Source organism: Pleurodeles waltl, chromosome 3_1 (genome assembly GCF_031143425.1).
Source record: "Pleurodeles waltl isolate 20211129_DDA chromosome 3_1, aPleWal1.hap1.20221129, whole genome shotgun sequence".
NCBI lineage: Eukaryota > Metazoa > Chordata > Amphibia > Caudata > Salamandridae > Pleurodeles > Pleurodeles waltl.
In genome coordinates this window covers 28,454,617-28,480,993 of record NC_090440.1, presented here as the reverse complement: position 1 = coordinate 28,480,993, position 26,377 = coordinate 28,454,617, and the positions used below count along the sequence as shown (strand labels likewise).

At 41.9% G+C, this 26,377-nt stretch overlaps 1 protein-coding gene across 1 annotated transcript in view; it reads left to right on the top strand.

Annotated features, from left to right (window-relative positions):
• Positions 1-26,377, top strand: part of LOC138283715 (embryonic protein UVS.2-like) — a 630,013-nt gene that overhangs the window by 255,162 nt on the left and 348,474 nt on the right. Inside the window, exons 3-6 of the mRNA XM_069221759.1 lie at positions 497-547; positions 2,785-2,925; positions 3,318-3,435; positions 26,164-26,342. Coding sequence (XP_069077860.1) covers positions 497-547; positions 2,785-2,925; positions 3,318-3,435; positions 26,164-26,342 — 489 coding nt within the window. The remainder of the gene's footprint in view (positions 1-496; positions 548-2,784; positions 2,926-3,317; positions 3,436-26,163; positions 26,343-26,377) is intronic.

Below are 26,377 nucleotides of genomic sequence, written 5' to 3'. Positions count from 1 at the left end.
ACATTGTTTCTAGTCAGAACTGTGCAAAGATGTCAAATATTACAAACTTCGTGAATGCAAAGTTTGACATCTTTGCATAAGTGTGCGCAAGAACTAAAAATTTCACACATCTGTAGAAAATGTCTACTTTTTCACCTACAACTCAACACAAACTGACAAAACCCGTACAATTTCTGGGGGAGCTAAAGTGAGATACGTTTGCGCTTTGATGCACAGTCATCAGAAATCTCTGTACCATCTAGCACTAACATCTTAAAAGTCCTGCGTGGAAAACGCAGCCTATTAGCCTTCTATGGTAGATGAAGGAGTTTTATTAAACTTGGTAACAGTATTTTTTATCATTAGGAAATTGGTACGTAGAAAAAAGTGTTATTGAGAAAAGCTATTATAATTGATGTTTACTTTGGACCTAGAAATTTGCATGGGTGTGGGGAACTCACTGCTAGGTCCTTCAGACCTTAACCCTCATCTTATGAATCTTTTTATTTCTCCACAGATCAGAAATCAGGTGCCGATGTGTTCAGCATCATAGCCAAGTGCAATGAAGGTAACCATGAAGGGATGTTTCATGAATGGTCAGTATACAGGACTGTTGCATGGCACAAGCTTCTGAGCTAGAGAGCTTATTCTTCTAGGAAGATACACAGCATCATTTCTCAGTACAGAAGTAAGATTTAGCCCAATATAATAAATATACTGACCAAAATCATTATTAGTTCCACGGACAATTAACTACTAGTTGCTTCTAAACAAGTAGAAGGCACACATTTTTTCCAAGCCTTCGACTGGGAATTGTATGGGGTAGCAGAAGGCTGTAGGAGGTCACCTAATAGGACCAGATAGAAAGTCAGATATACATACATAGGGTGAGAAACTAAAACTTTTTAAATTGTAGAGGAAGTGTTAAATCCTTTCTTGGAGGATTCTCTGGTGCTGGAGTAAATCTACGGCCACATGCATAATAAGGAGGAAGAAACTCACCAGAAAGATTTCTGTGGTTAGCACAGAGGATATAACACTTTTTTCTCAAATCAGAGGACTGTCTCCTCCCTCCCAACACTAAATTATGCCACAAGTCACTTTAGGTGTTACCAGACTTAGGGCCTGATTTACAGTTTGGCGTAAGGTTTACTCCATCACAACAGTGACGGATATCCCGTCTGCTGAAATATAAATCTCATTTATCTTTTAGCCGACGGGTTATCTGTCATCGTTGTGATGACGTAACCCCTTGGCTAAACTCTAAATCCGGCCCTTAGTGAAGAAGAAAAAGGGTAATCTTGGGTCCAAGCATGGTAGTGGGTGAAGTTACTTCAGGAATAAGGTGTCACATCAAATAACAACTAGAAGAACCCAAGTAGGAGCATATGCCCCATAGGTGTTTGTGTGTGGGGGTGTATGTGTGCGTGCATGCAGGAGGGAAGGGGTTGGAGGTGGGTGCCAAAAACAGGAGTGCAATTCAGTATTGCAATAGAAACGTAAATGATTGCAGGCTGGATCTGATGGCTGATATGGTAGGATAGCTTTTGCTAGAAGTGAATAAGCAGGACATCCACTAAGGCTCCCGGGTTTAAAACAGTCCTTAAGTAACTATAAAACATAATGCTAAATTATTTTTTCAGGAATATGGAGGGTGGACGATAAATTTTAAATGCAGCTTATATTTAACTTTCTCCACCTTCTCAAATAAATGAGTAATCTATGTGCCAAGCACAAACTGATATGCAGATAGTATTTTTCTGATATCATTCATGGACTTGGCGAATTTGTCTATTGTCTTCAAACAATAAATGTCAAATGAAATGTTAAGAAATATATAATAACTCTAGTGTATCACTCACCACAAACTACCTAGAATTAAGATATGGATGCCACTGCACTTTATACCATTCTGTACAGTAAATGCTACTTTGAAATTTACCGGCATTGTAGAAAGTGCATACACTGAAAATCCTGAAATAACTTCTTGAAGTTAGAACTGCCCCAGAGGATATGTGTATGCAACTGCTGTTACTGTGTAACAATGTTGGCGGATATACATTTTAACAATTTGAATGCATTTACATATGTGGTTCTGTTTGATCCTGATATAGTAGCTCCGCCAGTGACAGCCTCATCTGAACAAAGAAACTTGCTAGATCACAGTTTTCTCCTTACTTTACTATCCTTCACGTGGGATGACCCCACAACTTTGGAAACTAATTACTAACTCCTGTGTTGGCCGTTCGAAGCTGCCAGTGTTGTGTGTTTCTTAGCTGCTCACTGATTAGCCTATTCACTCACTAAGCTTCAGAACTCCAGTAGGGCCAGCTCAGGTTGAGGAGATGGGGAGCCGACACCAAACTGTTGTCAATAAGCACAGGGACAGGATCTGGTATTGGCCACACCCCTTCTGGAAAGCAGAACTGCAGACTGGTTTACACACAGCTGTATTTTAGACCGGGCTGTCAAATAAATGGAGATACAAATCTCTGATTTCCCCGTTTCCGATGAATATTGTCATAATCTATGTAACTCTGAAGCAGTTCGATTCATTAGGATCACAAAGTGCACCAGAGGACCCTGGGTGCGTTCTTGCACTATTTACCTTCTACTGCCTTCTTTTTAACGGGAGTTGGGGTAGTGATAGATATGTGTGGTAAACCATATCTGTGTTAATAAGTAAGGCATTCTCAAAGCTTTTTTTTTACTTTTACTATTGAACTTTTACTGAGTACACCTCACTTTTTTTGTGCTATTCAAATCTTTGAGTAAAATGTTTCCTCCCTCCCTTTCTTTCCCCAGGAGCACGAAAGTCGATAGATTCGGGAGACATTGCGGTCAAGGTCACCCGCAGTGCCTTGGGCTGCTACGACAAAAGGTGCTTTTGGCCCAAGTCTGCAGATGGGACCGTCAACGTGCCCTATACCCTGAGCTCAGCTTTCAGTATGGAGGCCATTCTTGCTTTTCTTTCTTTATATGAGCAATAGCTTCAATGATGCTGTGAATATTGTGTGCCTTCTCTTGCCGCTTTCAGACTGCATGTGTGTATGTATATGATAATTGCATAGTGTGAGCCTAGCTAAAGAGAAAGAAGCATTATTCAGGGTTACAGCCAAGCGTACAGTCAACAAGTTATCTGAAAGAGAGTTTGTTGACCGTTACTGCATGTTGATGTAGTGTTCTTTAAGGAGACGTTTCTTCACTGCCTTTCCTGAATTGCAATAGGGGTAAGCTAGTGCTGATGGATAGGGGGATGTTGTTCCAGATCCTAGGTGCACAGAGGGAAACAGCCTTCTGTCTAATTGAACATTTGTATATTTTTGTCTTTGGTGCAGATGCGGATGAGCAAGCAGTGATCGCTTCCGCCATTCAGGAGTTCACCACCTTGACATGCATTCGGTTTGTGCAGCGCTCTGTGCAGACAGATTACGTTAATATCCTGTCTGTAGATGGGTATGTTCCAGAAACATAAAATAATTTCAGCCTTTTATATCCATTTCCTATCCTTTATATAGTCAGGGGTATTGGATAACTTATTCCACACACAGAGCTAATAAGTCAGTTCTCTGGACTCTGCTTTATAGGAACAACTAATGATCCACTGCGGAGTCCCAGAGAAGCTTGTAGATGGGGCAGTGGAGGTGGCCTGTGAAAGCTTCAGCGCTCTACATTAAATCAAGATTTGTTATACCTGCATACAAGTGATCTGTTGACCTCAGAGAGTTGAGGACAGGATTCAATATTTACTTACCAGCTTGTCATAACTTGGATCACAGGAATAGAATGGACCACTGAACAGCTACTCTAAATAGTACAAGCCACTGTGTACTTGAATCAAGCAATAATCTTGCAGTATTGCACAACTGTATGAGTAGTCCCACTTTTACATAAATGTGGCAGCCAAAAACTGAATTCTTTCTAAAAATCCTTATTAAATTCTCATCCCTGAATCCTACCCCCCCCCCAATGTCTGCATGTTACAAATGTGCACTCTTCATATAAAATATTTGCATCAAATTATCCTAGCAATCAAAAGTGTGTTTGTGATTTCTGAATACTTTATGACTTTTGAGCTCTAATTTTATCTGGCCACCCAGTTAGGTTTTGTTGTTCAGGAGAGATATTTAGAAAGTGATCTGCCTTTTCAGTGAAACTTACTTTCAAAAGTCCTAGCTCATCAACTAATGATTCTGCGCTGCTTAAGATAATCATAACTTAGTGTGAGAAAATGCTCTTTTTGTATGGTCCTCCCCATTTGTTGCTGAATTGTATTACTGGTTTTTAGACTCTGCTTACTTGGACACTGCTGTCCAGTGCCCAGTGTATGTGATCTGACTCCTAAAATATGTAAATTGGCTAAACTCTAATCAGCTTATTAACTCTCCTGTAGGGTCATATTATATGGTGTAGAAACTACAGTCATGTCATGGGAAGGTAAATGGAATCTGTGGACTGCAGCACTGATTGCGCTACCCACTACTGTAACAAGGAAAACATTACAAATGTAGCCCAATTTTTTGCAATTTAATCCCTGTATTACAACCTTTCAGAATAACTCTCTTGAAAGGGGAAAAACCTTCTTTTTCAATATTAACATATCCCATTATGTAGGCCCTGTAGCCCACAAAGTAGGGGGCATGGTATTCAAAAGTGGGACATGTAAAAATGTAATGTGACCATGTATCTGTAGAGACTGGCCACCAAAAGCTATTTTCACTGTGAAAGGTTCGGATTGTCCTATGAGGAAAACTAAAGTACAGATTAAAGTATTAATTCTGCTATCTCAGGTTTTGGACAAGCTAGAAAATAGTTCAGCCACTATTTAACATTTATTAAAATCGCATTTAATGGTGAATTGACATTTTTATTACATATTTAGACAGAATAACTTTTGTAAGGTTACTTTTCCCCTGTCTGGAGCTCCTGGGTGTTAATCAATATTAGCCCTGCCACTGCTTGACCTTAATTAAGTGCAAAAACTGCACCCCGAGTAGGACAATGGCTTAGGTCTGTTGACAGGGTGGGCTGGGTGGGGGAAGGTTTTTCACATCAGCTCAGAAAGGACAGCTGGAGAGGTTCCATTAACTTGAACAGTGAAGCCTGTGTTTAGTGTAAGGGGAGAGCGAGCTGATGAAGTTGAAGTCTTTGTTCTTTAATCCCAGGGTAGGCCGCTCATTGGAAAAGTAGTTGGCTGCAAAACCAGTCTGGGTAGCTTAGAAGGAAGGGATTGCTTGTTTATGTAAACATGCCCCTTCTTGGCACACAGATCTCTCCAAGGGCAGAAGGCCTGTGCAATTTTGGATTCCCACTGGAAAAGTACATTCTGTGCCAGTTTGTAGTTACTCAAACAGTATATGCTGCAAAAGTGGGTATGGTGTATGGTTGCCCCTGGGAACTTTGGGGGTTATTCCAACTTTGGAGGAAGTGGTAATCCGTCCCAAAAGTGACGGTAAAGTGACGGATATACCACCAGCCGTATTACGAGTCCATTATATCCTATGGAACTCGTAATACGGCTGGTGGTAAATCCGTCACATTTGGGACGGATTACCACCTCCTCCAAAGTTGGAATAACCCCCCTTGTCCTCATTAGTCAGGGAGTGTCCAGCAGTGATCCCTAACTATTGATGGGTGAAACCTACCCCACAGCTCCTCCGAACACATTCCAGATCATGGAAGAACAGAAGAAGGTCTGTACCTGCTGTTTGAGACCTGGGAGGAGACCTGAAGGGCTGGACCTGCTCCCACTTGTACCTCAGACAATGAAGTGGACTCCAAGGGTTAGCTGACTAGCTTCCTGTGTGGCTAGAGGGCCAGAACAAGCTGCAAGAGGCTTTTTTCAGTTTTCTGAATTGACTAGTCAGCAGTTACAACAGGAAGAGCATTATACCCTGCAGGTGGCCTACAGCCAGTGTGAGGTCTGACCTCTAAGTGCTGTCCCTGAGGTCCCCTGAGTCTTAGTGGTGTCCAGAAAGACTTATATTCTGATTTCTCTGAAGGATTAGAACTTGGAAAATTTCTGGACATCCAGACCTCTTGCACCAGGGCTAACAACCCAAGTCAACCCGCCCAAGGCATGACCTCACTGGGCAAGAAAGTTAAGTCAGTTCCGCTCCAACCATCTTACCTTGTGAAAAACCTATGACTGGACCTTTCACGCAAGCCTATCCAACTACACTGCGGGCTGCAGCCTTGCCCCGCTGGAGTATTTTGAGCTCTGACAAAGAGACCAAGACCAAAAAGGACATCTTAACCAGTTGAAGTCCGAGAAGAACCAAGCCAATGAGTGGACTTCATTCAAATTGAACTTTCCCCACAATTAGCTTTTCCCACCAACAGCTTCAGCAGGACCTCATCCAACGGTTTTCTGGGCTTCAGGAGGACTTCCTCAGACATAGCCTGCAACTTTGGTATGCTGAAGGATTTTGACTTTTGACATTTTAGACTACAATATTTGACTGGGACAAACCTTTTTGGCGTATCTGATCCGTGGTCCATCGCGGTTGGCCTGAAATTGTGTCTAGTTCCCGGTCTCCTGAGAATACTGATTGGCACTTTACTTTTTCTTAGTGATTTTTCTCTTACATCCTTTAAAATTCATATCTCCTGTACCCATTTTTGGATTTTTGCAGTTTTGGTGTCATCTTGTTTCATAAAGTTTTCTCTATGTTCATAACAATAGAGTGGGACTTTTATTATGGAGTGTTGCTCCCTTTTTTACTATTTTGGTCTGTCTAAATGATTACATATGTTCTCTAGGTTAGGCATGTCTGCTTTATGCCATACCCACCGAGGGTTGAGTTCAGGTTTAAATTATTGAACTCAGTTTTCTGCACTTAACAGGTTAGTGGCTTTGTTACCTATGACGGACTACCATCCACCCCAATTAATAAATCACTTTCTTGCATTGGTGTAAAGCAGTGGTAACCAGAGCTTGTGCTTCGTGGTACTATCTTAGTTTTAAAAGCTGAAATAAAAAATCACTGAACTAAATTGACTGCAAACATTGATTTCTGATTTTTAATTGGCTGAAGGTCTTGATGAGAGCATTTTAAATTTTTCTGCTATGGTAAACTTTCCTATGTAGGTTTTGGATTCACTTTTCTTTTGCACGCTGTTACTCACTTACAAGATTTTTACACATGCTGAGGTTTCCCTCATATGTATTCTTTTAAGTGGAGTGCAGACTCGTTTTACATTGGTTGACTGACTTGTGCCAGTTATTTCAGTTTGGGACTGCCTTCCTCTCTTCGGTCTTTATTCTTATTAACTGTTTCCCGTCTTTACGCGTACCACCTTAACACAAACAGGTTGCCCTCGTAATTTTTGGGTTTCCTTCCAGTCATTATTCATGGCTAATTTTTCTTAAACCCCAAAGCTTACTGCCTCAACTATTATAGTACACTTTCCTAATTCAAGCTTTTTACCTACGCAGGGCTTTGACCTAAGGCTTATCAGGGCCTCTCTCAACCTTACCTCGTCACCACTAGGACCCTCTACACCCATTGCCGTGAGGTTATCACCTCTTATATACATTCTATACCACAAGCTAACGTCATACTGTGACTTGCATGTCTTATCCTGCAGTTTAACGATTTTTCTTGATTACTCTTACTTGTCATGGTTGGCCACTTATTTCTTTTTGGTTCAATACATTTTTTTTTCAGATTTCTACCAACTGCATATGGCCCACTTACCTTATCATAGGTTTCCTTCAAGTTTCATTCCCTTGGCCGGACGGCCCAGGTATGACTCAAATTAAACCCTCTCTTCTTTCTTTTCCTCTTTTTCCGTTGCTCTCTCTACATGCTCTACTTTGTCTTTACCATGAGTCTTATTTGACTACTCTCTCTATGTTCAATCTTTTCTCCTTCTGTGCTCACTCTTAAATACTTTGTGCCTTACCTTATATGTAGGCCCGACTTTGACTCCATGGAACACTTTTTTCACATGTGTGACACTTAGAGTATGGATTTTCAACTTTTACACTTCATCACGGGTCCACGGCGAGGTGTCTTTTTCCTTTTCTTTTCTTCTTTTTCTCTCTCATTTTCTATCTCTTTTACACGACTAACTAGGGTTCCCACTTACCATTTCCTATTGCCATGCCCATCTTCTTTTTACTCACATGGACTTGCATGTTTTCAATCACTTTTCTTTAAGTAAACATGGGTACTAATCTAATATAGACACACATCAGGCCTCACTCAACTATGGGTACTATTACATACAAGTTTGCATTGATTACTGTTTTGCAGCCTTGATGAAGTCACCTGAGTGACAAAACACGTGTTGGCTGTATCTCGAAGACTGCATAATCCTGTGGCAAACTGTGCCTACGATTAAAGACACTGTTCATTACCAACTTGGGATCTTCACGTTTTGTTCTCTCCATCCTCGACTATACTACCAGGAATACATATCCTCATTACGTGATTTGACTGTACATTTCTGTGTGCTGTGGTCACATTGCTTTTGATGTTACTGTGTACTTTGGTACACAAATTTGTGCCTACTGGGTTGTAAGGCACCTGACCACCTGGCACTGGCTTCTAACTTCATTGACATTCTTCAACTACACTGGTAGTTACTCTACGGACGTGAGGCATCTTTCACCCTTACTACCCTTGTTTTTTGCTTTTGGCCTTGCCTAGTCTGAATGTGGTGAGCTGCACTCTGGTAACATCGACATTAAATGAAATATTCCTTGTTGTTTTGATCAATTTCCTTCTAGGTACTAAGGCATGGCCTCATTCGATGACAACCGGGACACCTTAGCTGCAGAACTTTTCTCTAAAAAAACCTTTATCTTTACATACAGCAAACCCCACACCTCTCAAAGAAGGACTGAGACATAAATTCATTAAATTAGAGAGACTAAAAAAACAAGAGTTAGCACGCTGGGGGAATATTACAACTCTAAAACGATATTTAGAACTTAAACAAATCCCTAGAGGACTACGAGTCATAATATTTCCCTCTTTTGAAGATCTCGACCTGAATCTGCTTGGGGAGTGGGAACACCTCATTTCCTCCACCTCTTTCAGCATGATCAATATAATCATCAAGCATGCGGACAGAAAACGCAATAAATGACTACTTGATATTGCTTCCCTTGAGGAGGAGATCAAAAGTCTCAACCTCACTGAAGCAACGGACAAAAACTATGCTATCATGAGAGAGATATTAAATGGGTATCAATTCTATGTGAAGGACAAAAAAATGAGAAAACTTATCAGAGATGAGAACGACTATAGCAGTGGGAGGATATACACCTTTGCACGTAGTTTTGATCAGGTCAACAAAGACACCAACAGTAAACCAACCAAGATCGATACTCCTGCCGGATCAGTTTCCGGCAGCTTATCTGATGTTTCTAACCTTCCCAGTGACTGTTTGGACACACCCATAGAAGGGTCCTCTGGCAATACAGTTCTTTTAAATGCCCCCCACCAATCGAGTTCTTTTTTAGAGGAACTAGGCCGATACAGGAAGGGGGTACGTCAGAATTTCAAGAGGTCAGGTACAAACACAAACCCACCCGCAGGGGGGGGGAGGAAACACAACAACAAATATAAGGGAGGGCATGACAACTCGCTCCACCTCGAAAACTCAAAGGACTTGATCAGTCCCCCACACCAAGATTCATCAACTGTAACAGAGGACTCTGTACAGGTCATCAACCTATCCAGATTTGATTTGTCAATTCATGAAATAAATGTTTTGAAAAAAGGTCTGGGCTTTTGTCCTACTTCCAAACCTAACTATACCACCATACACATAGACCTTTTCAAATGTATACGCAATCTTAAACTCAAAAAGTTCTTTCACAACAAAACTTCAAGTAGCAGGATTGCCCACATTCCGACACCGGCTTGCAACTAATCCATCAAGGGCCTGCAGGACATCCACACAGTTTTCTCACTTGACAACACCTTTCATCTCCCCCCTGTCTTGATGAATTACTAGTCCAGCTTGACATTCCACCCAACCTAGACCTTGACAGCGGGCTCAAGCCTAAATCTACTTTGGTCCCAACATTACCTCCTCACAACTACATTGATGTCTTTTACAAAGCGGTCAGTACTGATTTATATCATCTTGAGGACAAATCTAGGACTCGTACACACAGACTTAACAATAATCTCAACCAGAAAGAACTTCTGGCCTTGCAGAGACTTTCGAAGTGCACAGACTTAGTCATCAAAGGGGCTGACAAAGGGGGCAACGTCGTTGTTATGAACAGATCTGACTACTTATTGGAAATCAATAGGCAACTTGACGACACACAGGCTTACACATTGATTCAGACCAACCCCCTCCCTGGCATCACCATCTTGATTGAAAACAAATTGACATATTGGAAAAATCTTTTGTCTTTTGTCTGATTTGGAATACAGGTATCTATATGTTGTGGCACCCCGGGCACCTTACATTTACATTTTACCTAAGGTTCATAAAGCAGGGAGTTTTCCACCAGGGAGACCCATCATTTCGGGTATTGGCTCACCAACAGAGCATATCTCTGAATACATCGATTCTTTCCTCCAACCCATGGTACGTAACCTACCATCATACATTCAGGACACCAGGGACTTGTTATGTCAACTAGAAGACATTGAGTGGACGGATGAATGCATGTTTGTCAGTCTTGATGTTAGCTCTCTTTACTCTTCTATTCCTCTTGAGATGGGTCTAGAGATGCTCTCGGCGACTCTCAGTGTTCGTGATGCCACCCTTTACAAACACACCCTTATGCTTCTTGATTTCACACGTCTAGTACTCGAAAACAACGTATTCCTACACAATGGGAACTGGTATCGTCAATACCAGGGGGTGGCAATGGGAGCCAAATTCTCTCCTTCATATGCAAACCTTTACATGGGTCAATTTGAGAAGACACACCTATGGTCTAACTGCCCAACACACATCACCCAACACATTCTGTACTTGGGGAGGTATATTGATGATATTCTAGCGATCTGGACTGGCAACATTTCCGAACTCAACATACTTATACACCACTTAAACAAGAATTAATTCAATCTAGTATTCACCCACAAGGTGGACTGTGCCCAAATTGAGTTCTTAGACCTACTTCTGTACATTACTGGCAACAAGATCACTTCCAGACTGTACAGAAAACCGACGGCCTGTAATTCTATTCTCCATGCGCAGAGCACTCATCCCTTCATACAAATTAGGGCCATTCCCTACGGGGAAATGGTTAGGGTTTGACGCAACTGCACTAACACTGGCATCTTTGAACAGGAACTTGAAAATCTGACACACCGCTTCCGAGCGCGGGGATACACGGGCAAACTCATCTCGGCGGCCAGCAGACGCATATCCTCCAAAGATCAACATTCTCTACTCATTAGAGGCCCCAAAAAACCTCGCACCAATGGGTCCAAAAAGCGGCCTGTCTCCTTCATCACCCAATACAGTCCTGCCAGCAAGACGGGGCTTCGCATTCTCAAAAGACACTGGCACTTGTTGCTGTTGGACTCATGTCTGAAAGACTATATCAACATGTCACCAACCATCACACACAGTAGGGGATGTACCCTTAGAAACATTCTGTGCCCTAGCTTTCTTGCCCCTCACCCACCGACACATCCACCATCTTGGATTCCAGAAAAACCTAAAGGCTTTTTCAAATGTGGCTGCTGTATATCATGCCAACTAGCCCTCAACAAAACCATATCCTTCACCTACAACACCAAGGTTATTTACCACATCAAAGATTTCATGAACTGCAACACCAGATATACTGTCTATTGTGTCATTTGTGTATGTGGCTTGATTTAAGTTGGAAGTACAATACGTCCACTTAAAGAACGTATCCAGGAACACATGAGAGCCATCAGGAATTTCAAAACAACCTATCCCCTTGCTGTACATTTCAACACTCTACATGGGGAGAAAGATCTTCTAAGCATTAGGTTTCATGGGATTGCTCAGGTATCTAGCTCACCCAGATGGGGTGACAGAACTAAAGACCTTCGTAAATGTGAGGCTAAATGGATTCTAAAACTTCACGCAGTAGTACAAGGACTAAATACCGATCGCGAATTACATTTTTTCCTCACATAACTGTAACAATACTATTACCATGAGGTCTTTGATTATTACAATATTCTCTAATTGCATCATCCTTTAGTTTGTTCATGTATGTGCTTAAAAATCAATTACTACCAATTATGTATATGTATTCGTTAGTCTGGACCGGATCCCTACTGTTCATTCCTCAATCCAATCTATCTAGTCACTAATCTACTGTGTTTTTTTATGACTATGCATCATTCATGTACGTTTAACATCTTACTGTATGTTTTTGTCCATCAACAGCTCCCACTATATCATGCATCCAAGGGGTTGCTTCAACTTACCCTTCTACTTTCTTGGACCATATTACTGCCCCTTTCATACTACTGAAATATGAAATATATTTTTGTTGGTATTTTTCTGATTCACTAGCATGTCTATCTCACCTTTACATCTTTACTTTACTCACTCCATATTTCCATGATGGCTGTTTTTACGCTTCTACCAAACAGGATATTTTCCCTGATGGGCCTCTGATTATCCATGTTTTCTCTGTACAACTATGTTCACAACCTGTCCCTATTACTATCTACTTTCCCCTATCATAGTTTCTGCTTTTCTCACCTATTCCTATTCCGTTCTTACTTCCCTTTCCTGTGCTATTACTATCTACTTTCCCCTATCATAGTTTCTGCTTTTCTCACCTATTCCGTTCTCAGTTCCCTTTCTTGTGCTATTGTCTCTCTCCCAACCCTTAACAGTCCCCTCTTCGATCTTGCACACATTCCAACCTATACCATCTTAAGATGGCTATTGTGCTTTTACACTTACTTAGGAACTGTCTACTAACGTTCCTTTACCAGTGCTCAATCCTCCCGTTCTGATCATCTTACTTACCCTCTTACCGATCCTACTCCCATTCCTGTTCTATAATATTTTTCCTTTTTACTTTTCTCCCACCCACCCTTCAGTTGTCCCCCGTCCAGCACGCTTACTTTTCCACTGTCTGCCATCCCAAGATGGCCACCACACTTGCGTCTATATTTTCTTTCGACGGTCTACTTAACACAACAAGCGCAGGGCCTCGGGACCCATAGACGCGCTATTTATATCAACTGCTCCAGTGCTCTGGCCCCGCACGCAGGTACGTTTTGGACTCGCTTTATTCTGATACGCTGATACTTACTCATGAGACGTTTAACATGCCGAGTGTTCGCATTTACATACTCATTGAAGTGGAGTTTAGACACTCTTTACAGCAGTTTACTGACTTGTGCCAGCGAGTTCAGATTGGGACTGCCTCCCTTTCTTCAGTGCTTATTCCGTGAAACTATTCCCCGTCTTTACGCTTAACGCCCTTACCCAAACAGGCTGGCCTCGTAAATTCTGGGTTTTCCTCCACTTACTTTTCGCAGCTAATTTTTCTTAACCCCAACGCTTACCGCCTTATCTGCTATGGTAAACTTTCCTATGTACATTTTGGATTCACTTTTCTCTTGCACGCTGTTACTCACTTACAAGATTTTTACACATGCTGAGGTTTCCCTCATATGTATTCTTTTAAGTGGAGTGCAGACTCATTTTACATTGGTTGACTGAGTTGTGCCAGTTGTTTCAGTTTGGGACTGCCTTCCTCTCTTCGGTCTTTATTCTTATTAACTGTTCCCCGTCTTTACGCGTACCACCTTAACACAAACAGGTTGCCCTCATAATTTTTGGGTTTCCTTCCTCTCATTCTTCATGGCTAATTTTTCTTAAACCCCAAAGCTTACCGCCTCAACTATTATGGTACACTTTCCTAATTCAAGCTTTTTACCTACGCGGGGCTTTGACCTAAGGCTTATCAGGGCCTCTCTCAACCTTACCTCGTCACCACTGGGACCCTCTACACCCATTGCCGTGAGGTTATCACCTCTTATATACATTCTATACCACAAGGTAATGTCATACTGAGACTTGCATGTCTTATCCTGCAGTTTAACGATTTTTCTTGGTTACTCTTACTTGTCATGGCTGGTCACTTATTTCTTTTTGGTTCAATACATTTTTTTTTCAGATTTCTACCTACTGCATAAGGCCCACTTACCTTATCATAGGTTTCCTTCAAGTTTCATTCCCTTGGCCGGACGGCCCAGGTATGACTCAAATTAAACCCTCTCTTCTTTCTTTTCCTCTTTTTCCGTTGCTCTCTCTACATGCTCTACTTTGTCTTTACCATGAGTCTTATTTGACTACTCTCTCTATGTTCAATCTTTTCTCCTTCTGTGCTCACTCTTTAATACTTTCTGCCTTACCTTCTATGTAGGCCCGATTTTGACTCCATGGAACACTTTTTTCACGTAAGTGACACTTAGAGTATGGATTTTCAGCTTTTACACTTTATCACGCGTCCACGGAGAGGTGTCTTTTTCCTTTTCTTTTTTTTCTCTCTCATTTTCTCTCTCTTTTACACGACTAACTAGGGTTCCCACTTACCATTTCCTATTGCCATGCCCATCTTCTTTTTACTCACATGGACTTGCATGTTTTCAATCACTTTTCTTTAAGTAAACACGGGTACTAATCTAATATAGACACACATCAGGCCTCACTCAGCTTTGGGTACTATTACATACAAGTTTGCATTGATTACTGTTTTGCAGCCTTGATGAAGTCATCTGAGTGACGAAACACGTGTTGGCTGTATCTCGAAGACTGCATAATCCTGTGGCAAACTGTGCCTACGATTAAAGACACTGTTCATTACCAACTTGGGATCTTCACGTTTTGTTCTCTCCATCCTCGACTATACTACCAGGGATACATATCCTCATTACGTGATTGGACTGTACATTTCTGTGTGCTGTGGTCACATTGCTTTTGATGTTACTGTGTACTTTGGTACACACATTTCTGCCTACTGGGTAGTAAGGCACCTGACCACCTGACCATCTGGCACAGGCTTCTAACTTCATTGACATTCTTCAACTACACTGGTAGTTACTCTACGGACGTGCGGCATCTTTCACCCTTACTACCCTTGTAAATAGAATCTTATACACCTTTTAACATCTAAAGTATGAAGTATTTGTTCAGCAGGCGACTGTGGGTTTGGGAAAAATGTTCTTAAAATGATGGGTTAGTTTAGATGAGGATCTGATGGAATTTTTGGTATGTATTTAGGGTTTATTCTAAGGAGAATACAGTCCTTTTAGAACTGCATGAAGGGTTCTTTTACATTAAAGGCTTGTATTTCACTCAGTCTTCTAGCAGATGCAAGCGCTAGTAGCAGCACAGTTTTCCCTGTAAGATATTTTAGTTCTGTTTATGTATAGGCTCAAAACGGGCTTTCATCAACTGGGTCACGACAATGTTAAGATGTCACCTAGGTGGTGGTGTTTTTACTGGGGGGGGGGAAATCTCTGAAAAGCCCTTTCATAAATTGTTTGATAATTCGTGAGGACCAGAGAGAAGGTGTTCGGTGCTAAATCAGGATGTTGCTGCTAAATGAACTCTTATGGATGAGTGTGTGAGTCCTGATTTTGCTAGCTGTAAAATGTATGGTAAAATCTGTTCCGGATTTGAAGAAAAGGGGTGCAAGTGGTTCTGCTGGCACCAATAACAAAAACGCTTCCATTTTAATTTATATGATCTATTTGTGGAATCTGCTCTTGCCTCAGCTAGAATTTCTCAACAATCAGATGGGATGTCATGGTGTTCAGGAGCCATCAAGTGTAGATGCTTTGGATTGGGATGTAGGATCTGGCAGTTGTTCATTGTTAGCAATGTATGACTGGGCATTAACTGTATGTGTGGACTTTCCGATAGCAGGAGAAGTTCCGTGTACCAGAACTGTCTGGGCCATTTGGGGGCTATGAGAATGATCCTGCATAGTTCTCTCTTGAGTTTGCGAAGTATTCAAGAGATTAGAGGAATTGGGGGAAAAGAGTAAGCAAATATCTTTGACCATCTGATCGAAAATGCATCTCTCCAAGAACCTTTTTGGTGACGCCAACTTGCCTACTGGCATTTGCGGTTGTTCCTAGTGGCGAAGAGGTCGAACTTTGGCGTGCCCCATCGGATGAATATGTTCTGCAATATTTGATGGTTGAGTTCCCATTCGTGGCAGGTTGAAGGTATTCTGCTCAGTCTGTCTGCCAGCACATTTGATGCTCCTGGTAAATGTTCCGCTCTGAGGGATATCTTGTTGTTTATTGCCCACTGCCAAATCTCTTGTGCTTGATGCGACAATGCTGCTGATCTCGTTCCCCCCTACTTGTTTAAGTAGTGAATGGACATGGTGCTGTCCGTTCTGATGAGCATGAATGATTTTGATATTCTGGTAAGGAACGAACGAAGCGCCAGAGCTATGGCTTTGAGCTCGAGATAGTTGATGTGCCTTTTCTTGTCTTGTCCCATTTTCCACTGATGGAAAGGTCCTGCAAGTGTGCGCCCCAGCCCTGTAGAGACGCATCTGTTGTTATTTCGTAGTCCGTTACTTGGGACAGAAATGTTAGACCTTCTGCCAAGTTGTTCCTCTGCGTCCACCATTGTATGGAGGATCTCGTGGCAACTGTTATTTGTATGATGTCGTCAAAGGAGCCCCGAGATTATTTCCACTGCCTGTCTAACTCTTCTTGCAGTGGTCTCATGCTAAGTCTGCAGTTCGGGATTAAAGGGATGGAAGAAGAGAGCATTCTTAGAAATGATTTGTATGTTCCAACTGAAACTGACTCTTTTTTGATCAGTTTGTGGCCAATTGTTGCATTTTTATCTGTCTGTCCAACAAGGCAGTTGCCTTGTCTGTATTGGTGTTGATAACTGCACCTAGGAAGGTTATCTCTGTCTTTGGAATGAGGGAGGTCTTTTGAAGGTTTGTAGTGAGACCCAACTTGTCGAACAATTTGAGGCACATGTTTGTGTGCTCTGTGTTTGATTGTTGTGATGGTGCTTTGATCTACCAGTCGTCCAAGTATGGGAATACTTGAACTCCTTTTTGCCTTAGATGTGCTGCCACTGGGGCTAGCATCTTTGTAAATATTCAAGGGGCTGATTTTAAACCAGAGGGGAGCACCTTGAACTGAAATGTGCGCCGGCTATCTGGAATCGTAAATATTTTCGATGACTTGCATGAATCAGTATGTGGAATTATATGCATCTTTGAGGTTGATAGATGTCATATAGTCGCCATGGCTCAGAAGGTGCAAAATGTCATGTAAGGTAACCATCCAAGAGATATGAAATATTTGTTCAGTTTGCGAAGGTCTAATATCGGACATCAATCTCCTGATTTTTTCTTGATCAGAAAGAAACGGGAATAAAATCCCAATCCCTTTTGAGTATATGAAACTCTTTCTATTGCTCCTTTTGCTATTGTGAGGGAAATTTCTTTTCGTAGCTGTTTTAGACGTGGAGGGGTGAACCCTTGGTCGAGAGATTTGTTGGTTTGTTGATAAATTTGACGATGTGCCCTCGAGATATGACATCTGGTACCCATCTGTCCATTGTTATAGTAGCCCATTGGTGTAAAAATTGGAAGATTCGACCTCCTAATCTGTGAGGCAATTTAGAATGTGGGGTAGCCGGCACTGGTGTTAGGGCATTGTTTCCTTGAATAATCTCAACCTCTGGTGAGTTGTTTCCCCCTAGTTAGTTGCTTGTAGGCTGCAGTAGGTGGTTGTCTATACTGCTGAGAGTATTGAGAACAGTACTGTCCTTGGTAGGGCTGGTATTTCTGCCTATACGGCTGAAAACCGACCCGAAAGAAAAAGGTACGCCTGCCTCTGGCTCCTCGAAAGGGTTGCAGTTTCGATTGTAACGTACCCAAGGACCCGGCTGTATGGGTATCAGTTTTAATAGCCTGTAAGGTATCATCTATGTGCTTCCCGAATAATGATTCGCCATCATGAGGCATATCCAAAATTTTGCTCCTAAAGGATGTGGCTTTTAGCCAGGCTTGTCTTCTGAGCACAGCTGCTCCTGCCAGCTGCCCAAAACCTGTTGTGGAGATGTCAATTACGCAGTCTGTTATATCGGCAGAAGCCTTCTGACCTTCTAGGAGAATCTTTCTGGTTTTCTCTCTAGATTCTTCTGGAAGGAGATCCATGTATTGTGACATATCCGACCACATCTGTCTATCGAACCTTGCCAGAATCACAAGAGAATTAGCTGCACGAACTGCAAGCCCTGCCTTACTTGAAAATCATTTTCCAATAGAGTTGAGGCGGCGAGGAGGGATGGGTGCCAATGGATTTTTGGAACGCCTCTGGGCAGCTTGACTTATAACAGAGTCTGGCCTCAGATGTCTGATTAAAGAAGCTGGCGCATTGTCTGGTACTTTATATTTCTTATCCAGTCTAGGCATAACTGCAGAAATGGTGGCTGGATTCTTCATAGTACGGATACCTTCTTGCCAGATAAAATCTATTACGGGAATTGCTTTCACTGATTTCTCTCTTGGCTCTGGGTTAAAATCATACAGGAAACAGTTTGTCTGTTTAGAGTTAGAGGTAACTGAAACCTTTTCGCTGCACGCTCCATTATGCTATGAAAGCCACCAATGTCATCTGGTGGAGAGTCCACAGGAGGTGGCTGTGCTGGTGATGGTGGTTGTATGACATAGTTGTCCCACTCTGAAGACATGGAGACTTGATCTCTTTTTTCTCCTTCCTCCTCCTGTTCATCCTGCGATGTATGCTGGTCATCTGGCGGAAGATCCCCTAATGACATTGTAGATAGCGAAATCCCTGAAAAAGATAGCATAGTAGGATGAGTAGGCGGTATTTGCCCAGGTGATCTCCCTGGTGTTTGAAGCTGCAGTGGAGGTGCAGATTGTGCAGGTTCGGGAAAGCGTTTATAGTAGTCCTGCAGCATTGCTTGCAGGTTAAACATCAAGTCCTGTGGCATCTGGATTGTTTGATCCTGAATATTATGTGGTGAGCTGGGCTGGTAGCCATGTTGTACATTCTCAGTGATGTAAACGTTGGAAAGATAGAACCGGTCATCATCTTGTTCATCATCCTGGTACTAAACGTGCAAATCGGAGGGGCTGTGCGATACTCCAAAAGGTCCTTCATCCTCCGATTCGTCATCTAATAGATAATGCTGTGGAAATGGTGTGATTTTACTTGGTGAATTAATAGCTGGTCTGCAGGCGACAGGCCAGCAACAGGTATCAAGGGAGTTGAAGACAGCGTGGTTGTTATAGGTAACCTCGTCAACGGTGACGATAATAGTATCGTCGACGATGGCGTCGTCAACGTTGGTTTCGTTGACAATGAGGTAGTCGACGGTGGTCTCGTCGACGATGATGTCATGGATGGTAGTGTCATCAACGGAGATGTCTTTGTGATAACCCTTGTCGACGGTGGTATCGTCAACGGTAAGAATGTCACTGTAGCTGTAGTCACTGAGCTCGTCGACGTTAGCACTTTACTTTTTTTTAGTTGACAAAGCCCTTGTCGTAATCTTGCAGGATACAATGGTCACTGACAACAATGGAGATGAGGACATTATCATAGGTGATGCCGCCGTTGTGAAAGTCATTGTTATGGTAGTAGATGTCATTGACTATACAGTCAAAGAGACTGTCGTTGACAGTAATGAAATTTTTTTAATTTTTTATTTTTTCTCAGAAATCATTTTTGTTGTAGAAGGAAGTGATTTTGAAAGGTTCTTGACGGACCTTTCTCTGGTAGCCGCTGTTGAAGAGACTCTTGAGGAGGATTTCTTATTTGGCACTATCTCTTTCCCTTGAGATTTTTAAAGTGTTTTCTGTGGGGCTATAAAGGCTCTGCTTCCAAAGCTCTTTCTCTCTTGTGGGATTTCTCAGTTTGCGAAGAGTCATCACTCTCTTCCCCAGAGAATATATGCTCCTTTGATTTACGTTTCTGTAACCATAAGAGTAGGCTTCCTTCTCTGTCTTTTAGGGTTTTCTGTGAGAAAGTTCTACAGATTTTGCAGTCCACGACCTTATGTTCTGGATAGAGACAATAAATACACTCTCTGTGAAGGTCTTCTGAGTAAATTCTCATTTTGTCATAGGTGTTACATGGCTTAAAAAGGCCTTTTCTTGGAGATCTTGACATAGTCCGAGTGTCCCAGGCTGTAATAAATTAAAATTTAAAGCTGACCTGAGAAGTATTCAGTTGAGGTTAGCTGATATGAAGAGAAAAACTGAGCAGAGCTCAGGGAGACTCCTATCACTTGACGTGCGGTAGAAAATCTGAGGAACTGGAGCCTCTGTGTTAAGGGTTCTAGAGGGTGCCTGATTGGTCAGTGCATAGCTTTACTTCTTTTCTTATCAAAGACTATGGATAGGCTGTTAAATTGAATTTTGAATTCCTTTTTTAGCCTATTAGTATAATGTACACTACTTGTTATGGTACCGGGGACTCCCATCTTGACGACGGGGAATCATTCATGCATGTGAATCTATGAACGATTCAATGCTGAAGAAAGAGGATTTCCACAAAGCCCTCATGGTTGGCAAGAAGTCCTATAGCTACCTACTCCTCAGACAGGAGGAATAAGGAAAGCCAATTTAAAGAGGTGACAGGGAATAACCTGTCTCAAAATGAACTCTTTATTTCATGATCCAAGGCCGGGAGTGATGCAGGCACAACAGCTTAAGCCTTCTGAGCTGGCCATGCGACAGATGGAGTCCATCAACAAGCAGTCAGCAAGTGAGCTTCAGTCAAAGTGACAATTCTCGAGAAGAAGCTAGTACTAGAGGAAAAGAAGCTGGTCTTAGAGGAGAATAAGGCCATATGAGGACCTGTCCAGTGTCATGAAAATGGCAGCAGCAGTTTTGAGCTATCTATGGAGGGAGTGGAGACGGTTACACGCCCCTCACTTGCCCAGACGTGAGGTTTGTAGCTTTATGGCCAGAATGATATTGACAAATGTATCGCCTTCTATGGGAGAGCATTAACAATGTGCAGGGTAGACAAGCAGCACCGGAGAGCATGATTGTGGGAGTTTGAGGAAGGAAATAAATTACTTGCTTGTAACTGCAGTTCTCCAGTATTCATATCTTTCATAGATTCACATCCTTGAATCACTCCCCGTCGAAGTGGGAGTCCCACTGTAACTTAATAATAATAAAGCAGTATATATATCATTATCATAAGCTAAAATGGCAATGACAAGGTCAGTTTAATAGCCTATTGATGTCATTTTTTTAAAAAGGACCAACCTTGAACCATAACCAATCAGGCGACAGCACCCTCTAGAACACTCCCAGCAGAGGTTGAGTCCCTCAGATTTTCAAGCACAAGTGGGAATAGATAATCCCGAACTATAAGGGGAGCCTCTCTGGGGAGGAGGGTGGGTGGCATGTGAATCTATGAAATATATCAATACTGGAGAGCTACAGCTACAAGTAAGTAACTTATTTTCTTCTTCAGTATTAGATCTTTCATAGATTTGCATGCTTGAATCAGAATAGCAAGCAGTTACTGTATTTGTATATCTTATAGTATTAGCACAAATAGCAGATGGTGGGTAGAAAATATATAACTAACAGTCATATTTAACATTTATATATATATTCCTCTATATACGTATCATACATTAAAATCTGCATGCATACATAAACACATGGAACCAAAAGAGGCTCCCATTAATGAAGTAAGTGGTATAGTAAAACCTATCCAACAGCTGTATGACTGAGCTGTGCTGATTCAAGGTATTAATGCTGCATGAATTATATGCACACTTTTCCAAGTTGCAGCACAACATATTTTCTCCAGAGGTACTTACGCAAACAAAGTAGTTGAAGTGGAACCTGCCCCAGTTGAATGCACCCTATTTTCTCTGTGAGGGGATTGCAGCTGAAATTCATTGAACGATGGTTGCCATTGTGACTACAGCACCCTTACGAGTGTGACTCTCTGAGTCCAAAAGTTGGTCAGTTTACATGAGTTGTTTATTGCGATGCAAATGGAAATTTTAGATATCACTTGATACCTAGAGCATGAATAGACCTCTCAGCTGGTGATGTTGAATTCGGGAGAAAGGTCAGAAATATGATAGGTTCATTGAGGCAAATTCTGAAGGAACCATAGGAATAAATCTATGGATTGGTTCAGGGAAGTACTAAATTGCTTGTGAGACGCAAGAAGGCTCTTGAGTTGAGAAAGCCTGCATCTCCTCTACCCTACTTTTCGGTGTGAGTGCTAGTACCAAGCCGACCTTCCATGTGAGAAATATGAGGTGTGTTCTGTGAATGGGTTCGAATGAACTCTTGATGAGTTGAAATAGAAGTATCTTCAGGTGACACTCTGAGGAAGGAGCCCTTACTGTAGGAAAACACTGAATAAATCTTTTATAAACCGGTTAATGATTCCGCAAGAGTTGAAAGAGGAAATTTGATAAACATCTATATCTTGATATTGCTGTAAGCCATACATTAATGGACACATGTACCAACTGTGACTGAGCTAGTGAGAGGAGATAGGATAGTTATTTGCCAGATTATGATAGTAGAGGAACTAGGTTTGATTTTCTGGCGCCATAGGCAGAAACATTTCCATTAACGTTTACATGTCTTTATCGTGGCTTCCTCCTTGACTTGGAGATTATACACCTGCAGTCCTGAGGAATATTGAGATCTTTGAACTGATGGAATTTAGAAGCTGTGCGCATAAGAGGGGAGAAGTCAGGTCAGGATGAAGGGCCTGGCATTGGTTTATTGTTAAAAGTTTACAGAATGATGGTAGGTGAATGTGGTTGTATTCTGATAGCAGGAGAAGCTCAGCCAACCAATGCTGCCCTAGCCACCTGGGGGCTATCAGGACAAGACAACACTGCTTTGCTTTCTTCTTGGTGAGAATCTTTGGTATTAAAGGTATTGGGGAAGAAGGTAGGTGTAGATCCTGAACAATCTGTCGAAGTTATTCTTAAGTAAGTCTTTTTATGGCTTCTGCGCGCCTTCTGCGGAGTCTGGTGCAAAGCCTCCCTCAGACCTCTCCTGTGAGGTGAAGGAATCCTCACTGTCCTCAATATTAGTGACAGATTTAAGATTCTGTAGTCCCAATAATAGCCTAATCTCTCAGAAAGTGAGAGTATTTGAGGAAAAGGTTTGACATATTTATGTAGTCTTTTACCTTGTTCTCTGCTACTGTGACATATTAGAGCCAGGTTTAGAGAAATGAAACAGGAAAAATAATCTTGGATGATCCAAAAAGAAGTAAAAGCTGAAGAACTGAGCAACGCTCAGGGAGACTCCCTTCACATGACGTGCAGTAGAAAATCTGAGGGGGCTCAGCCTCTGTTGGGAGTGTTCTAGAGGGTGCTATCCCCTGATTAGTTATGGTTCAAGTTTCATCCTTTTTTTAAAAAGGACATGAATAGGCTATTAAACTGACCTTTTTATTGCCATTATAGCCTATGATAGTGATAAATATATAATGCTTTTTTAAGTTACAGTGGGACTCCCACTTTGACGACGGGGAATGATTCAAGCATGTGAATCCATGACAAATACAATACTGGAGAAGAGAGTTGACTCAAACACACACACATGAAGGATGCACTTGTGCTAAAGTTTGGTCTCAAGACCTGAAGAGTACCAGAAGACGTTCTGGGACACACACACAGAGTCACAACAAACTTAGATCAATTTTGTAGATATCTCATTGAAGGCATGGGAAGGCTGGGAGGAGGGCAATACCCTGGATACTTTTAATGGGCTATATAGCTTGATTAGTTGTTCTTCAGAGCTCCACCAGCATCTAGTGAACTCAAAGCTTTCTGGTCTGAGATAACATGGAAGGGCAGATGATATGTGGTAGAAAACTAGAGTGTCCATAAGATGCTATTAGTTATCATAAGAGGGGCAGGCGGGAGACAGGCCCACCCAGGGGAAAGGAAGCAAGGACATAGTCTTAAAAAGAAAAATACTTAGGGCCTTAATATCTGACAGTGGGTTAAGAGTCCCAAACCACTTCTAAAAGCAGGGAAGTGGGAACCCAAGGGGACAAATCTCTTTGAGGGGGATATGTGCTTTGGCTGCCAGCAGCCCGGACACTAAGAGGGAGATTCTGCAGTCTCGAAGAGGAAGGTTAATATTAGCTGGCACTCCACAGGGGCTTTGATTGAGGATTACTCAGAGGAGAGTATCCCTTTGGTGGGAGGTGAACCCAGAAGATAAGCTGAGGGTGGTTTGAATCACTTCCAGAGGGTCGCAGTGAATAGGATCCCTGTCACTGCTCAGCAGTATACCTGTGAGTGGAGGAAAGGCTAGTTTCCCCTGAATATTATAGACTAGGACATGTTTGCAGGACCAGGAATGCCTATAGGCACCGTGTCCTTGATATCTTTAGAATCAATGGGGGGGGGGTAATTATACAGAGAAGAGTCATTGTCTGGCCCAACTTGGCCATAGATTGCATCATTGGCAGAAAGTTCCCAGAGATGAGAAAAAAGCCAGGAGTGATGTCCTCCATAGAAACACTGGTTTTGGAAGCTCTCTCCCTAAACAGAGGGTACAAAGGCCCAGGAGACGATTAAAGGGGTAGGAGGTGGATGCCATTCATAGTGGTAGGACAAAAGAGCCAGGTGCTACATGCTCTGACAGGAGAGGACTCCCAGACTGACACTGGTGAGGGTACTTCTGCCCTAGACTTAACAAGTTAGTGACTTTGTTACTTGTTGTGGACTACCATCCACCTCAATTAATAAATTGCTTTCGTATAATTTTTAATATTCTTTGGTGGATAATATCAAATGTTAAGGTTATGACACTACAATGGACAGATTTTTAGAAATGACCCTGGAGATCTACTAAAGCTGGAACTTCACTATATTCCAAAGGGAAACCTTCACTTAGCCACACTACATCTGACCCATCAATGAGCTTTCAAACCACTAAAGCAAGTGAGGGAGGGCCAGTCAGTGGGAGCTAAAGGGACAAAACTTAGGCACATTCTGAAACTTTGCTTACCCAAACTATGGATGCTACACACGACTTCTTTAAACTGAACTATTCGGAGGCTGTGTTACTGATATTAAGCACTTTACAAATTGTCTACATGAATAACTACATTAGAAGTGAAAATCATCACTGGCTGTGCAATAAGCCAACTAAGATCACCAAATCTATATTTCAGGAGAGTTACACTGGAAGAAATCTTAGTAAAGGTATAAACTCACTCTTCAGTCTTTTTTCCAAATAAGGTCATTAATTCTACATTTCAGGAGGCTTACCCAAAACCTTCCTGTTTTATCACCTAAAGAAGATCTAAATATATGCTGTCTGGTAAGAGTGTCAGGCAGCCTTTAATGTCTGGCTGTTTCCTATTGAAGGACAGTTCATCTGTTCCTTTCTCTCAGTTTTATATATTAAGTCATGTGCTCTGAGACTTTGCTTAGGTAAGGCTAAATAATGTGTGGCTAATGCCGGCTAACTAATGTGCTCCAAATACATGAATAAACACTGCTTTTTTGTTGACCAAGACAGAACTGACAAACACCTGGTGGCTTGGACCATCCAGGATTTTTAGCAACCCTATTTGGACATATATATTGCAATCTAGAAGCCCAGTGCCACAATATGTCTATGGGAACTTTATGTGTGGGGATGGGCTCAGGGAGGCTTGCCAGAGGTGGTTTATTAACTTATCAAAGTTCACTCAGTGTGGTGGAATTGGGTTCACCTTACTGCTTGAGATCCATCAAATATACTACAGTAGACGTGAAGGACACATTTACACTGTACACTTCTATACTTGCCCCATTAATAGAAGAACAAAGTTCAATTTAGTAATTGTACTGGGCATCAAAGGTGTTATATTTTGATATCTAAAGTAGGTGGTTAATACTTTTGACTCGTTTTCAGTAACATCAAGTAAGTATTCGAAACACCTCCGTCTGAATGACACTAATGAGGCCACATTATTGAAAGAATACTTAATAAGAATAGTGCTAAAGTGCCGACTGAGAGGTGTAGGCAGGTGACCATGCAGTGATATATTTTACAACAGGGAGAGTTAGGGAGGAAATCCAGCACTGCAGTTCTGAGAAAGGAAAAAAATTATCTTGAGAACTCCAAGCAACACTGTTTACATTTCATGAAAGCACCAAGCACAAAATGAAAAATTCATGTTGAGCACTCCAACTTAGCAACATCTCACTATCAAAAGTTTCTTCCAGCTGCTGGTCTTATCTTGGAAGAGTCGGAGGTCCACAAGAATTGTCCCTACTGAAAGGTGGTTGTGTCACAAAAGGGATCACCCAACATGAACTCAATCATGTCCTTGGTTTTGTCCACGAGCAAACAAGGAGTGACAGAGATGAGTATGTGGACATCATCTGGAAATACATTCCACAAGGTACAGTGCTCGGTGTTTCCTCTGTTTTGGGAGTT